Source organism: Xenopus tropicalis, chromosome 4 (genome assembly GCF_000004195.4).
Source record: "Xenopus tropicalis strain Nigerian chromosome 4, UCB_Xtro_10.0, whole genome shotgun sequence".
Classification (NCBI taxonomy): Eukaryota; Metazoa; Chordata; class Amphibia; order Anura; family Pipidae; genus Xenopus; species Xenopus tropicalis.
Genome location: NC_030680.2, coordinates 11,556,375 through 11,573,569, shown reverse-complemented (window position 1 = coordinate 11,573,569; position 17,195 = coordinate 11,556,375). Strand labels below are relative to the sequence as shown.

The 17,195-nt window shown below is 48.1% G+C and overlaps 1 protein-coding gene across 2 annotated transcripts; it reads right to left on the bottom strand.

Moving 5' to 3' along the window:
• Window positions 1–985: 985 nt before the first annotated feature.
• LOC100494782 (carboxylesterase 1C-like) lies at window positions 986–10,535 on the bottom strand. 2 transcript variants are annotated; one of them, XM_031900438.1, is made up of 9 exons: window positions 10,243–10,525; window positions 6,521–7,197; window positions 5,713–5,820; window positions 5,162–5,358; window positions 4,256–4,458; window positions 3,743–3,801; window positions 3,379–3,546; window positions 1,458–1,679; window positions 986–1,385 (listed from the first exon to the last, which is right to left on the bottom strand). In XM_031900438.1, the coding sequence occupies exons 1-9, from the start codon at window positions 10,254–10,256 to the stop codon at window positions 1,243–1,245; spliced, it is 1,791 nt and encodes a 596-aa protein (XP_031756298.1). In that variant the 5' UTR covers window positions 10,257–10,525; the 3' UTR covers window positions 986–1,242. The 2 variants fall into 2 exon arrangements, with proteins under 2 accessions (XP_031756298.1, XP_031756299.1); XM_031900439.1 differs by lacking the exon at window positions 3,379–3,546 and having other exon boundaries at window positions 10,243–10,535.
• Window positions 10,536–17,195: the final 6,660 nt, after the last annotated feature.

Sequence of the window (17,195 nt, the reverse complement as noted above, 5' to 3'; positions counted from 1 at the left end):
AAATAATCTTATTATGTAAAACGAGGAGATATTGGATTCATTAACAATGCAGTGACTGAGACGAAGAGAATTAAAAAAAACCAAAAAACAAACTTTTATTGAGCAAATCATTATAATAATTAATTCTTAATTGCTGGGCGAGACCTGCCCTGGCTCTCTTTGGTGGTTCAATGCTCCTCCCTTGGGGTATTGGAATTTTGAATCTCTTAGTACAGGGATGGGTTTCCTTATCCAGAAACCTGTTATCCAGAATTACAGAAAGGCTATCTCCCATAGACTCCATTATAAGCAAATAATTCTCATTTTTAAAGACGATTTCCTTTTTCTCTGTAATAATAAAACAGTACCTGTACTTGATCCCAACTAAGATATAATTACCCCTTATTGGGGCAGAACAGCCCTATTGGGTTTATTTAATGGTTAAATGATTCCCTTTTCTCTGTAATAATAAAACAGTACCTGTACTTGATCCCAACTAAGATATAATTACCCCTTATTGGGGGCAGAACAGCCCTATTGGGTTTATTTAATGGTTAAATGATTCCCTTTTCTCTGTAATAATAAAACAGTACCTGTACTTGATCCCAACTAAGATATAATTACCCCTTATTGGGGGCAGAACAGCCCTATTGGGTTTATTCAATATTTAAAAGATTTTTTAGCAGACTTATTTTATGGAGATCCAAATTACGGAAAGATCCCTTATCTGGAAAACCCCAGGTCCTGAGCATTCTGGATAACAGGTCCCATACCTGTACATTGCAAGGCTCTTGTAATTCAGTATTAAGCTGGCCGTGCACAGGAGGATATAAGCCGATATATCATGGACATTGACTGTCTAAAGGGGAACTATCACAGTTATAAACCACTACTATACATCTTTTTCACAGAACAAAACATGGAAAACAAAGTTCTTGATCGAGAACCCGCACTCTCTTTACCAGTTCCACGTTGAACACCTTCCCAACTGATTTCCGAAGCACAATTTCCAGCTTGGTTTTTTTTAATTCGAGATTAGGTTGTAAAAACCTCAGCAAGTGTAATGTATCTTTGGAATTCTAATAGCTTTGGTAAAAAAAATAAATCAAGGCCAGAGGTTAATGTTTTTTCTCCATTACAGTTATGGTTCCTGGCCTTTGTATTTAAAAAAAACATCACAAGGGGCAATAAAAGTCCAAGAAAGAAGAAGCAAATGCACCCAAAGACGAGTATTTGATGAATTTAGACGGTTACTGTTCTGTCCTAGTTGGTCCAGGCGTATTGGAACATACCATTGTTCTGCCATAGGGAGCACTGCTTGGAACGATAGTCACTTTCGGCACTGAGGGTTGTAGATAGTAATGCTGTTTTGTTGGGATACTGGGGCCAATCGTCTGGCATTTTTCCTATCAAAAAAAAAAAAGTAAATTAAGGGAATATGGTGGTCTCGCTACCAGTTTAACTGGTTTGACACTTACCTTCTGCTGCGAAATGGAGGAAGTATTTCCTCATCAGCCTCTGGAACGTGCGGTCGTCCGCTGTCGTCGTCCCTAATGCCAAGTCTAGAGTTCCAAAAAACCCTAATGTGTCCAGCATATGAAAGGCAAAGCGACTGGGATAAGGCAGGAGGTCGCTGGGCTGTGCCGGGCCCGATGGGATGTAGGTGACAACATACCGATAAACCGGACTAGTGAGGGAACCTGCAAATAAATAGAGCCGTCGTTGGCACGTTGGCCCATTTATGCTTACTATTGAAAGACCTAGAACAAATCCAGATTTGGACTGAACAATGGATGTTCTATTTCACTCATCTCCTACAGGACTCCGCCCCTTTTTGAAAATCTATTCAATATCAGAAGCCAAGATTCACGTGGATAATCAGTGTGTTTGGGAACTCCGCCCAACTCACGTTATCAAATGGTTTAATATATCCGTAACCTTTTTTGTGGATGAGGGGAAAGATCTGAAATAATGGGAGGAATCATAAAATGAGACTTGAACACTAAGGGGCTGATTCATCAAAGTACGAGTTCGAATCCCGAAATGGGTAAAATTCGGATTAGATACGATAATCTCAAAAATGCTTACGAAAAAATCGTATTGGCAATCCGAAAGTCACAATTTTCATATCCGAACGATCGTAAACGGTGGTAAAACCTTTCTGACTTTGGACCTTCAGTGCATGATTTTGGAAGCCATAGGACTCAATGGCACTCTGCAGCTCCAACCTGGCCCAAGGAAAGTCTCCCATAGGGCTCAATGGCACTCTGCAGCTCCAACCCGGCCCAAGGAAAGTCTCCCATAGGGCTCAATGGCACTCTGCAGCTCCAACCTGGCCCAAGGAAAGTCTCCCATAGGGCTCAATGGCACTCTGCAGCTCCAACCCGGCCCAAGGAAAGTCTCCCATAGGGCTCAATGGCACTCTGCAGCTCCAACCCGGCCCAAGGAAAGTCTCCCATAGGGCTCAATGGCACTCTGCAGCTCCAACCTGGCCCAAGGAAAGTCTCCCATAGGGCTCAATGGCACTCTGCAGCTCCACCCCGGCCCAAGGAAAGTCTCCCATAGGGCTCAATGGCACTCTGCAGCTCCAACCCGGCCCAAGGAAAGTCTCCCATAGGGCTCAATGGCACTCTGCAGCTCCAACCCGGCCCAAGGAAAGTCTCCCGTAGGGCTCAATGGCACTCTGCAGCTCCAACCTGGCCCAAGGAAAGTCTCCCATAGGGCTCAATGGCACTCTGCAGCTCCAACCCGGCCCAAGGAAAGTCACCCATAGGGCTCAATGGCACTCTGCAGCTCCAACCCGGCCCAAGGAAAGTCACGATGCAGAAGCTTGAATGAATAACAAAACTTTTGTACTCGGCACGACATACAATTTTGTTGCACAAATTGCCGCTCCTTTTGTTGCAAAGTACAAAAAAGTTGCGCAAATTAACGAAAAAGTCGCAAAACATACACCCAGTACGAAAAATACGATTTTTTTGTATTCTGAAGCAATCGTACTTCGATAAATGGGCCCCTAGGTGTTGGAAAATTTCTTGAGAAACACCAGTGCCGTGCAACTTTTCCCATGCAGTGGGACATATATCAGAGGTATGGTGACACACAAAGAAGTCTATGGAGCTCTCAAGCAGTTTGGGGATCATAATACCTTCTCCTTGGGCCCCAACCCCAGTTGGATTTTAGAATCGGAAAATTCAATTTTCTTGGAAACCAAGATGTCAACTGGAAGGATTCCAAGAACCTAAGCTACACACAGTTATTACAATGGATACTTGCAATGAATGAATTGGATCGGCAGATGTTGAAGTTGAAGGCAACAAGGTTCCATAGCTTACTGAGCGACTATAGACTGGCAGCTCATTGTTCTTTTGTGGGTTTGTTCATAAGACTATATTGTACCTGCAGCCTGCTCCGCCACCTCGTTTTTAGGACACGTTTCTCGTACATCCGAGACCATGGTTGTGAAAGCCTTTTCTATGCAGCGGTGGGGTTGGGTACAGTACTCTGAAGTAGGATACAAGGAGAGCGCATCTTTGGTCAGGCTTCCCCCAAAGGTGTCCAGATGAACTGTACATAACAAGCAACACAACGGTCAGTGAACGTGTTTTATGGAAACGTTTGTCAAATGCAGTTGAACGGTCGACTTTTTGGCCAGCTTTTTGATGAAGAACACATTCATGGTCTGTGCAGCCAGTTGGCAACGCCTCAGAGGCTCTTCAGTCGGACCTATTGTTATCTGACTCAAACCCCAATGAAGACTTACCTTTCACAAACCACTGGTAGTCCTCTTCTGACCATTGTGAAAGATTGGCATATGGTGGGCTGCATAGAAAAATAATCATGATATAAGCATCACAACATGTACAGCTGAGCAGTAAAAACATTCTGGTGGACAATTTTATCCCAAATGAGACCCGGAGGACCTATCAAGAGAACAGCAACCTAACCGGCCTGCCCAGACTGAAGTTGTGGGATGAGACTGCCCAATACTTATTGGGTGGTTATGTGGAACACTAGCTGCCCTAGACTGGGGCACAATGACTTGCCTTTGACAAACGTCATCTTTTGAGATGCTTCCAGCTAATATCTCCTGCCTCTACTGTATCCAAAGAACTTTCCATCAGCCCAAGTCTCTCACAAGGAATCCTCAATCTTGTGTGTGGCGAACACAAGGACGTTCTTAGCTACTCCCCTAATTTACCTTGACAACATCTTTATTTGCCAAACTTGGGGTCTTTGTGAGAAAAAGACTGGCTCAAAAAAGACCTTTACTTACGCAAAATCTGTTTCTTGTAAGGTGGTACCGATCACAAACGGCACGTCACTGTAGCCTTCTAGCTTGTTCTTCCATACTTCAAGGGGCGGAGCCGGCACCACGTACCCGTCCACTATAGCCACTGGCCCAATTAGTTTGCCTTTCTGCGGAAGTTCACAAAGGTCCTCGGCTGCCCAGTCAGGGTACCCCTGCCAAGGAATGGACTGATGGAACAAATGAGAGAAAGCATGAAGTAAATATACACAATAAAGTAACGTTTATATACAAGAAAGTTCTAGTTTCCATTCTGTGCATTAAAATGAGATGTATCGGTACAACGTGTATTTGCACAGGTCAGACGGTCAGGTCTGAACACGTAATATATATGGAAAAACACACGCCTGAACCCTGCCTCCTTTTCCATGTTTCTGTAGGATCGGTGGAACTATCAGCAATGGAACATGAATATTCTAGCTTATAGACAAGCCCTACAAATCCATTACTTTTGCAGTTGCCCTTTACGTAAACATGGCCGCTCATTAATGTAACTTAATGAGATCCCTCTTAATGAAAAAGGAGGTGGGGTTCAACCCACAGGCAGGATGAAGAGAACAGGGAAAGGGAGCAAAATATCAAGAATCACAACCATTTCCATGGACAAAGAAAGCTTTACTGTTCCTTTAATGCAGGGGTCCCCGACCTTTTTTACCTGTAAGGCACTAGGGTGAAACACGTTCCAAGGAGTTGCCAAACAAGGGCTGTGACTGGCCATTTAGTAGCCCCATGTTGACTGCCAGCCTGCAGTAGGCTCTCTTTGGCCAACAAGCCATGAATGAACACCTTCTTTTTGGACACTGGGAGCAACACCAAAGGTGTTGCCCATGAGGCGCCGGTCATGTATGGTAAAGTCCTGGAGGAACTTTATACCTGAAGGATTTTGTCCATGCTCAGCTTGCGCAGGCACTCAGCGTCATTGCAGCCTGTCTGGTCCAGGAAGGCGAGGTTGTCCTTCTCAGCATCATCCATGGAAGCTGTGAACACTGCTGAGCCACTTATATCAATGGCACGATGGAAGAGACCTTTGGCTAGAGGTGACACCATCATCGCCCAAACAGAGGTGCCTCCTTCAAAGTAAAGTATAAGGTAAGTGAAGTATTTATATAATACGGCACATAATGTACAGCTTCTTAATCTGTGGGGCAGCACCCAAAAATAGGGCCTCATATTCCCCCTGAATACATTGAGATTTCTTCCTACGTTGGAGATAGTAGCTCCTAAGGGCAAGGCCACTCATAATGCAGTACTGTCGGTGTAGGGATTGGGGGCAATATAATTTGTGACTGCTATCGGTTGCTATACAATAATTGTATTTGTCACCCAAGCAAGGAGAATAGGCCCCCGTGGGATATTCAGTTCCTGACCTGCGAGGTACTAAATCCAGACAAGGTCTTGCTCTCTTTGCAAGTATCCGTCATTACCTGAGCTTTGGCCATAGATTGTCACCTTGTCAGGGTCACCGCCAAACTTCATGATGTTTTTCTTCACCCAGCGCAAAGCAGCCACTTGGTCCATGAATCCATAATTGCCTACAAGGAAGAAGCCCCATTACTTGATTGACCTACAGGCTGTATATGGCCAGAATGCACCGAGCCAACTCTGATTTTGCTAATGACGCCATAGGTGCTTGAATGGAAATATTATTTTGGGTGCACGAGCTCCACCATTGACTTGATTGATTGGCTGAACCTCTTTTTATAGCGGCCCCATACACAAGTGGACTGATGAGTATGACCTTCAGAAATGACATAATTGTAGAGGACTCATGAACACGTGTGAGGTGTCTCTATGGCACATCAGTTGTTGAGCTCAGGCCCCGACTGGCAATCTGTGGATTGGTGGGGCCCTTAAAGATAGATAGATACTTGTGTGCCTAGACTTCTCTAGACCTGCAGTTCTTCAATTCTTTCAATGTTCTATCAGACTCCCACCCTTCTGTATCTCAGACTGGCTTTATAATTGCCACCTTAATGCCCATACCCCAGTCCCTATCAGTTTCTTAACCCTTCTCCATAATCTCCCTCAAGCCCATGCACATGTTGTTGGTTATCTCCGTGGGGTTACATCTCTGTTGAATGGAGGCTAGTAGCATAGAGAATACAGGCTGGAAGAACCCAAGAATCAAGGATAGACCCGGGAAAGGGTTTTGGAGAGAAAGTAGATGGAAACACAGTGGAGGGAAGAGCAGTTGAGGAACCCCCATATTTTTGTTACTTTGCATTGTCTCACCAGAGGTGTTGGTGGGAGATCCCTCTCTCAGCAGATGCAAAGCCATAAACCCAAAGGCATTCAGTCGATAGTTGAAGCTGACATGAACGGCCGGCCCGTGTTCTGCTAAATCTGAGGTTGGGCCGTACCCTGGTTCTGACCCACTCAGCATATGCAGGTAACCCCCGTGGATCCAGACCATCACTGGCAGCTTGGAATCATGGTCAATTGACGTCGTCCAGACATTCACGTACAAACAGTCTTCCGAGCCCATTGCTTTGCCGTCTTTGCTCAAGGGCCGCACTTGGGCGCACATTGACTTGAACTCAATGGCGTCCAGAGTGTTATTCCAGCAGGTGGGTTCCTTGGGCGGCCTCCAACGCAAACTGCCAGTAGGGGGACTGGCGTAGGGAATCCCCTTAAAGTTGTACACTTTGCCGCAGTGCTTCCCGCGCACTTTCCCACATGATATTTCCACATCGGCCAGAGTGCACGCCGAGTTTCCAGACAGATAGGCCAAACCGGCCACAAGGAAGCACAGGACCACCACCATGAAGCAAATTATGGCCAATGTCTTATGGGGAGGGAAGGAGCACGGCCTTTCTGTTTCCTTCCTCCAGATTGTCTCATCTTCCTCTTCCTCATCGGTGTCCACAAGGTGCTTATACTCGGCCGATGAGCCCGGCCCACTCACTTGCCTGTAGGCCCAATAGGAAGAGTGATTACTGGACTGACTCACCAATAGAAACACACCTAGCTCCAGTAAGCCTGAAGGCTCTGCCCACACGTGAGGAAGGGGAAAGCCCCCATAACTTTGTTTGACTATTGGACGACTTATAGACTGTAGGGGCTTATACCTTTATCTGTGCTGAGATTTTATTGGGTAGGGTGGTCTTCTTTTAAGATGCAAAGTTGCTCCAAAGCATAAAAACAGTAAATACAAAGGTAAACTTCCCCTTTAAAGAGACGTATGAGGCGCCAGGCTGTAAGAGATACCTGTCTATGTTCCCCACAATACTATAAACAAGTCTCATCTAAACCACTAAAACCCTGGCACAGAGGCTATTACAGCAGGTGGCACACACCTATTGTTGGAAGCTGTGGGCGGGGCCTGCAAGTTGCCCTTTGGGCGGCCAAGATAAGCCGACGGTTACAGAAAGTCGCCTCCTCGTTGCTATTTTCTTACTCAAACACACAGAGAGTGCACACTGAGCACCACTGAAGGCTGCTGGGAAATACAGAGACAAACAGAGAGGATATTGGGGTGCAGAAAAGAAAAGGGATACGGGGGGAAAAACTTGGATTTTTTAAAGGATAAGTTAACCTTTGAAATAAGTGAATGGAAAAATCGATGGGAGTGCAATTTACATATCTTTTGTTCGATTCCAAAATGTTAATAAAAAAAGGGGCAATGGGGGGAACAGGGGCAGAAACAAAAGGATAAAAGAAGGGTTGAACTTGATGGACTCTTTTATTCAACCCTATGAAACTACTATGTGAGAACCACAAGTAAAGATACATTCAAACAGAAAGAGAGGAAGGTGAAACAGGAGGAGAGAGGTGAATGGTCTCTGTGTGCTGAGCTGGACTGGGATTCAATACAGCCCCCCCGGCATTCCCAGTACCCAGAGGCACAAACAGCCCCCCCAGCCCAATAAATAGTGAGTGTCTGTGGCACCTTACAGCCCCCCTGGCATTCCCAGTACCCAGAGGCACAAACAGCCCCCCCAGCCCAATAAATAGTGACTGTCTGTGGCACCTTACAGCCCCCCTGGCATTCCCAGTACCCAGAGGCACAAACAGCCCCCTCCCAGCCCAATAAATAGTGAGTGTCTGTGGCACCTTACAGCCCCCCTGGCATTCCCAGTACCCAGAGGCACAAACAGCCCCCCCAGCCCAATAAATAGTGAGTGTCTGTGGCACCTTACAGCCCCCCTGGCATTCCCAGTACCCAGAGGCACAAACAGCCCCCCCCCAGCCCAATAAATAGTGAGTGTCTGTGGCACCTTACAGCCCCCCTGGCATTCCCAGTACCCAGAGGCACAAACAGCCCCCCCAGCCCAATAAATAGTGACTGTCTGTGGCACCTTACAGCCCCCCTGGCATTCCCAGTACCCAGAGGCACAAACAGCCCCCCAGCCCAATAAATAGTGAGTGTCTGTGGCACCTTACAGCCCCCCTGGCATTCCCAGTACCCAGAGGCACAAACAGCCCCCCCAGCCCAATAAATATTGAGTGCCTATGGCACCTTACAGCCCCCCTGGCATTTGCCAGAACCCACAGCCTGCCAGTCCGGGCTTGGGCCCATTCCTACTGCACTGCAGACCTATAATGATATATACTATTAACTATCGGAGCTCACTGATTGGTTGCTATGCGTTGCTGCTCTCAGGCAAACACCCCCCCCCCCCCCCGGGTAATAATTAATCTGTAACTGACAGTGAGAGCAATCAGAACCCTGTGGTGCATGTGATCCAGTATCTGTATAACCGGTGCCATATACGCTATCCCTGCAGTGAGTATAATGCCATATACGCTATCCCCGCGGCGAGTATAATGCCATATACGCTATCCCTGCAGTGAGTATAATGCCATATACGCTATCCCCGCGGCGAGTATAATGCCATATACGCTATCCCTGCAGTGAGTATAATGCCATATACGCTATCCCCGCAGCGAGTATAATGCCATATACGCTATCCCCCCGGCGAGTATAATGCCATATACGCTATCCCCCCGGCGAGTATAATGCCATATACGCTATCCCCGCAGCGAGTATAATGCCATATACGCTATCCCCCCGGCGAGTATAATGCCATATACGCTATCCCCCCGGCGAGTATAATGCCATATACGCTATCCCCGCACCGAGTATAATGCCATATACGCTATCCCCCGGCGAGTATAATGCCATATACGCTATCCCCGCGGCGAGTATAATGCCATATACGCTATCCCCGCAGCGAGTATAATGCCATATACGCTATCCCCGCAGCGAGTATAATGCCATATACGCTATCCCCGCGGCGAGTATAATGCCATATACGCTATCCCCCCGGCGAGTATAATGCCATATACGCTATCCCCCCGGCGAGTATAATGCCATATACGCTATCCCCCGGCGAGTATAATGCCATATACGCTATCCCCCCGGCGAGTATAATGCCATATACGCTATCCCCCCGGCGAGTATAATGCCATATACGCTATCCCCGCGGCGAGTATAATGCCATATACGCTATCCCCGCGGCGAGTATAATGCCATATACGCTATCCCCGCGGCGAGTATAATGCCATATACGCTATCCCCGCAGTGAGTATAATGCCATATACGATATCCCCCCGGCGAGTATAATGCCATATACGCTATCCCTGCAGTGAGTATAATGCCATATACGCTATCCCCGCAGCGAGTATAATGCCATATACGCTATCCCCCCGGCGAGTATAATGCCATATACGCTATCCCCCCGGCGAGTATAATGCCATATACGCTATCCCCGCAGCGAGTATAATGCCATATACGCTATCCCCCCGGCGAGTATAATGCCATATACGCTATCCCCCCGGCGAGTATAATGCCATATACGCTATCCCCGCAGCGAGTATAATGCCAGCAGTATGCTGTGTGTATAACAAGGCACCTTACTCATTCTGTTCTATTGGGAGTAAATCCCACATTGCGGGGTCTCTGGTCCCACCCACAGCCCCAACACACCCCCCCTCCCAGTAGGATCACTTACCTGCCCTTCGCCATGTTGCGCTGCTGCCCGGTGCCAATCCGCCCCCCTCCCTGTGCCCCGGGTGTCTCCGAGATCAGGAAGAGCCCAACCCGGCGGCGGGGGGAGTGTTTGTATCTACAGAGTCAGGTTTCTCACTGGTCTGACTTCAAGTTCAATGTTATGTGCAGAGAAATCCAGTTAAACCTGCCCCCAGCGACCTTTCTCCTACCTGCGGGAAAACGGCATTTGTTACTTTTGTACCTGGGTGAACCCTGCGTGTCACAATGGGGGGGTCCTGCTGCTCCAACCCAGCTCCGTTGCCATGGTTTTGGAGGAAAAAAAAAAAGAGAATTCTCTGCAACGCTTCCGATTAACTTGCGACAATATTCCGGCAGCTTTATGTGCAGAGAGTGATGTTCTGAGACAATTTGCAATTGGTCTTCATTTTTTTTTTGTATTATTTGTAGTTTTTGAATAATTCAGCTTTTTGTGCAGCTGCCCTTTGGTTTGAACTTTCAGCAGCTGTCTGGTTTCTACGGTCTATATTACCCTAGCAACCAGGGAGTGGTTTGAAAGAGAGACTGGAATATGAATAGGAGAGGGGGGGGGCTGAATAGAAAGAAAAGGAATACAGAGGGACAATAACAGTAAAACTGGAGCCTCATTAAGCAATAGTTTTTGGCTGCCGGGGTCAGTGACCCCCTGTTTGGAAGCTGGGAAGAGCCTGAAGAAGAAGGCAAATAATTCAAAACTATACAGAATAAAAAATAAAGACCAATTGAAAAGTTGCTAAGACAAAGGACAAAGAGACCCTCCCCCTTTCTCCAGTTCCCAACCGTATGAAGCGCTTACCCACAACCTGGCACCTTCCCTTGTACTTTGCCTTTAAACACAGCACAGTGGGGGCCGCCATGTCTGCCCATGCCAAGTCTCACAGCACAGGAACTGCCACAGCCGGACGTGGGGCAAATTGGGGGAGAGCCGGGGGTAGAACATAATATATATGCATTATACTTGTAATACCGGCCCAGCTGGCCACGTGGCAACCCTAGGTACGGGGAGTGGGCACTGGCTCTAGGGGGGCACTTGGGAAGGGGGGCACTTGTCGACCTGTGCGGGGGGGGGTATCTACAGATAAGGAAAGTGAAGTGGAGGAAAAGGTGAGGCAAGATCCAAACAATAGTGGATTTAAAGGGGAAGGAAACCCTGCTGCACCCCTCAACCAAACTTTATAATCATTTTATCATTATGTTTCTGGCAGCTTCTATAGCAAAACTAGGGGGCGCAGTGGGACAGCGTCATGGCTGGGTTTGTATCCCCTTTAATATAGTAAATAACTGCCATTATAATAGGTCAGAGGGTCTCAGAGCTGGACCACCTGGTGGCAACCAAAGCAGCGTTATAGGGTTGGGGGTAGATTTATGGCAACAACTGGTGGTACAGGGGCTGATACTGGGGCTTATTGACTTCTGTAAATGATTGGCCACGGATTCCTGTGGCAGGTTGGACAGTTGGGAAAATGCAGCCGAGGACAAAATGGATTGAATTTCCAGAAACCCTCGGCCAAAGGGGAGGAGACTGAGCAAGTCCCCCCGATGTAACACGTCTTTACTTATATAGGGGAGACTTTCGATGCACCTACTTACTGTACTTGTACTCCCACCTGGTCCCTTATACAGTCACGGCCCAAATTGTTGGCACCGCAGAAATTTTTCCAGAAAATCAAGTATGTATCACAGAAAAGTATTGCAGTAACATGTTTTGCTACACACGTGTTTATTCCCTTTGTGTGTATTGGAACAGAACAAAAACAAGGGAGGGAAAAAAAGCAAACTGGACATAATGTCACACAAAACGCCGAAATGGGCCGGACAAAATTTTTGGCACCTTTTCAAAATTGTGGATAAATAAGATTGTTTCAAACATGTGATGCTCCTTTAGGGCTCTGGCACACGGGGAGATTACACACACAAATCTCCCTTGTCACGGGCGACTAATCTCCCCGAACTACCATCCCACCCGCGAACATGTAAGTCACCGTTGGGATGGCACACGCTGTGCAGGCGATTTCGGCAATGTGTCTGTGTGTGCCTGTGTGTGTGTCTGTGTGTGCCTGTGTGTGTGTCTGTGTGTGTCTGTGTGTGTGTCTGTGTGTGTGTCTGTGTGTGTGTCTGTGTGTGTGTCTGTGTGTGTCTGTGTGTGTGTCTGTGTGTGTGTGTCTGTGTGTGTGTCTGTGTGTGTCTGTGTGTGTCTGTGTGTGTGCCTGTGTGTGCCTGTGTGTGTGTCTGTGTGTGTCTGTGTGTGTGTCTGTGTGTGTCTGTGTGTGTCTGTGTGTGTGTCTGTGTGTGTCTGTGTGTGTCTGTGTGTGTGTCTGTGTGTGTGTCTGTGTGTGTCTGTGTGTGTCTGTGTGTGTGCCTGTGTGTGTCTGTGTGTGTGTCTGTGTGTGTCTGTGTGTGTGTGCCTGTGTGTGTGTCTGTGTGTGTGTCTGTGCCTGTGTGTGTGTCTGTGTGTGTGTGCCTGTGTGAGTGTGTGTGTGTCTGTGTGTGCCTGTGTCTGTGTGTGCCTGTGTGTGTGTCTGTGTGTGCCTGTGTGTGTCTGTGTGAGTGTGTGTGTGTCTGTGTGTGTGCCTGTGTGTGTGTCTGTGTGTGTGTCTGTGCCTGTGTGTGTGTCTGTGTGTGTGTGCCTGTGTGAGTGTGTGTGTGTCTGTGTGTGCCTGTGTCTGTGTGTGCCTGTGTGTGTGTCTGTGTGTGCCTGTGTGTGTCTGTGTGTGTGTGTGTGTCTGTGTGTGCCTGTGTGTGTGTGTCTGTGTGTGCCTGTGTGTGTGTGTGTGTGTGCCTGTGTGTGTCTGTCTGTGTGTGTGCCTGTGTGTGTGTCTGTGTGTGCCTGTGTGTGTCTGTGTGTGTGTGTGTGTGTGTGTGTCTGTGTGTGTGTCTGTGTGTGCCTGTGTGTGTCTGTGTGTGTGTCTGTGTGTGCCTGTGTGTGTCTGTGTGTCTGTGTGTGCCTGTGTGTGTCTGTGTGCCTGTGTGTGCCTGTGTGTGTCTGTGTGTGCCTGTGTGTGTGTGTGTCTGTGTGTGCCTGTGTGTGTCTGTGTGTGTGTGTGTGTGTCTGTGTGTGTGTCTGTGTGTGTGTCTGTGTGTGCCTGTGTGTGTCTGTGTGTGTGTCTGTGTGTGCCTGTGTGTGTCTGTGTGCCTGTGTGTGTGCCTGTGTGTGCCACACTAAGCATGGGCAACAGAAAGAGCAGAACAGAACTGTCTGAGGACTTGAGAACCAAAATTGAGGAAAAATATCACCAATCTCAAGGTTCCAAGTCCCTCTCCAGATCTAGATTTGCCCCCAGTGCGCAACATTATCAAGTAGTTTGGAACCCATGGAACTGTAACTAATCTTCCTGGGCGCGGGCGGAATAGAAAGATTGATGAAAGGTTGCACCGCAGGATAGTCCGGTGGATAATAAGCCCCAAACAAGTTCCAAAGAAATTCAAGCCGTCCTGCAGGCGCAGGGAGTGTCAGAGCCAACTATCCGTCGGCATTTAAATGAAACGCTATGGCAGGAGAGCCAGGAGGCCCCACTGTGCCACAGAGGCATAAAGAAGCAAGGCTACAGTTTGCCAAAATGTACTTGAGTAAGCCACAAGCCTTCTGGGAAACGCCTTGTGGGCAGATGAGACCAAGATAGAGCTTTTTGGCAAAGTGCATCTTTCTACTGTTTACCGAAAACTGAATGAGGCCTACACAGAAAAGAACACAGAACCTACAGTGAGATATGGTGGAGGTTCAATGATATTTTGGGTTGTTTTGCTGCCTCTGGCACTGGGTGAATGAAATCTGGGGATTACCAAAGGATTCTGGGTGGCACTGTACAGCCCGGAGTCAGAAAGCGGGGTTTGCGTCCGAGATCTTGGCTCTTCCAGCAGGACACTGACCCCAAACATACGGCAAAAAGCACCAGAAATGGATGGCAACAAAGCGCCGGAGAGTTCTGAAGTGGCCGGCAACGAGTCCAGATCTAAATCCCATTGAACATCTGTGGAGAGATCTTACAACTGCTGTTGGGAAAAGGCCCTTCCAATCAGAGAGACCTGGCGCAGTTTGCAAAGGAAGAGGGGTCCGAAATCCCCGCTGAGAGGTGTAAGAAGCTTATTGATTGGTTACAGGAAGCCACTGATTTCAGTTATTTTTTCCAAAGGGGGTGCAACCAAATTCTGGGGTGCCAACAATTTGGGCCATGACTGTACATCACTACCTTATCTGGAACCTTGGGACCAGCTGATAGGGGCCCTAATACACTATGGCCATAGGGCACCACCCCCCGCCCGGCTGCATTGGGAACCACAGGGGGAAACCGAGGTGATCACATTTGTTTTGAATCCACAAGAACCTATAAAGGGTTAATCAGCTTTGAGTTAACTCTTAGTATGATGTAGAGAAGGATATTCTGAGACAGTTTGCAGTTGGTCTTTATTTTTAATTATTGGTGGTTTTTTAGTGATTTCACTTTTTGTTCAGAAGCGATCTATTTTGGGCGTTTCAGCAGCTAGTTGCTAGGGTCCAAATTACCTTAGCAACCAGAGAGCGGTTTGAATGAGAGGTTGGTATACGCATAGGAAAGGGCCTGAATAGAAAAACAAATTGTAAAAAGTAAAGTAAAACTGGAGCCTCACGGAGCAATAGGGTTTGGCTGCCGGGGTCACTGACCCCCATTTGAAAGCTGCAAAGAGTCAGAAGGAGGCAAATAGTTTTCAAACTTAAAAAAAAAAAAGACCAAATGAAAAGTTGCTCAGAATAGGCCATTCTATAACACACTAACAGGGGAGAAGGGAAAGGATTGAAATTGTTTTACCTCTCTAGCCCCTCCCACTCTATTATTTAAAGTGACACTGTCCTACACTAAGGCTCATTGTGTATCCCCCCCCCATAGTGACGCACCCCAATGAGCGTACCCCATTATTCTATCCAGATACAGAGAGCTGTAGTCCAGCAGCACCCGTTCTGCACAGTAAAACCTGCCCAATCTCTTCAGGGCCAGCAGCCCAGTTAAAATGCAAAGGAATCCCCCAATCGGAATCCCAGCTGATTTATGTGAGTCTGGCTCTGTGTTCTGAGTTTGTACAGCCGGAGCCGGAGCCGGAAGCTTTAAACTTACAACTAAACAGACGTCTGTTCCTCCTCCTGATGATTCCAGTGCTGCATCATGTGCCCCAAATAACCCAATCGTCTCCCTATGTCAGATAACAGCAAGATGCCAGAGATTTGGTTATAGTTCCCCTTTAAAATATGACACGCCTCCAGGTTTACTGCTATTGGCTGTTTCCCCGCAGCAGAGATAAATACAGGCTGTTGATCTTGTAACCACCTATGGCACATCTCAGTAGTAGGGACGGAGAGAAGGGACTCGGGGGCCAACGCGCTGCAGGAATACATAGGGTGTGAGTGGGGGGCTACGGCCCTGGCCCCTCCCCACCCGCTGCTCTCAGGGGCCTCTATGTGCCCCTCGGCACCCAGGTTTTTCTACAAAATACAAAATGATTCTTTATACTTACCGAGATGTTCTTTTCCTGCCCATCTCCCCCGGCAACGTGAGGCAAAACAACTAAACACCCCAACACCGAAGTCCCGCCCCTCCCTGGCTCCCCTCCATCTAATTAGAAATCTCAGCGTTGGAGGGAGGGGCCCTTGGGCAGATGGCCAGGGAAGGTAACTATTGGCAAATGTTTCACTTATCCCGGCCATTCTCCATCAGCCGGAGAGACAGCACTGGAACTGCCAATCAGAGCAGCCTGACCCCCAAGTCTGTAGCGTCTGGGGAACATATTGGGCAGCCCACGTTTCTGCCGTACAATCCTGCCCAATAGGCATCCACTGACTATAGTTCCAGGGGTACCCAGGGCACAAATAAGCACTCACCCCAAATCCCCCCCTAACTGGCCTTCAGGCTGGGCCCCCTTAGCCCATAACAAGGTTACAGATATATAGAAACATTGGGGTAACAGTCACCCTGCTATAGTTCCAGGGGTACCCAGGGCACAAATAAGCACTCACCCCAAATCCCCCCCTAACTGGCCTTCAGGCTGGGCCCCCTTAGCCCATAACAAGGTTACAGATATATAGAAACATTGGGGTAACAGTCACCCTGCTATAGCTCCAGGGGTACCCAGGGCACAAATAAGCACTCACCCCAAATCCCCCCCTAACTGGCCTTCAGGCTGGGCCCCCTTAGCCCATAACAAGGTTACAGATATATAGAAACATTGGGGTAACAGTCACCCTGCTATAGTTCCAGGGGTACCCAGGGCACAAATAAGCACTCACCCCAAATCCCCCCCTAACTGGCCTTCAGGCTGGGCCCCCTTAGCCCATAACAAGGTTACAGATATATAGAAACATTGGGGTAACAGTCACCCTGCTATAGCTCCAGGGGTACCCAGGGCACAAATAAGCACTCACCCCAAATCCCCCCCTAACTGGCCTTCAGGCTGGGCCCCCTTAGCCCATAACAAGGTTACAGATATATAGAAACATTGGGGTAACAGTCACCCCGCTATAGTTCCAGGGGTACCCAGGGCACAAATAAGCACTCACCCCAAATCCCCCCCTAACTGGCCTTCAGGCTGGGCCCCCTTAGCCCATAACAAGGTTACAGATATATAGAAACATTGGGGTAACAGTCACCCTGCTATAGTTCCAGGGGTACCCAGGGCACAAATAAGCACTCACCCCAAATCCCCCCCTAACTGGCCTTCAGGCTGGGCCCCCTTAGCCCATAACAAGGTTACAGATATATAGAAACATTGGGGTAACAGTCACCCTGCTATAGCTCCAGGGGTACCCAGGGCACAAATAAGCACTCACCCCAAATCCCCCCCTAACTGGCCTTCAGGCTGGGCCCCCTTAGCCCATAACAAGGTTACAGATATATAGAAACATTGGGGTAACAGTCACCCCGCTATAGTTCCAGGGGTACCCAGGGCACAAAT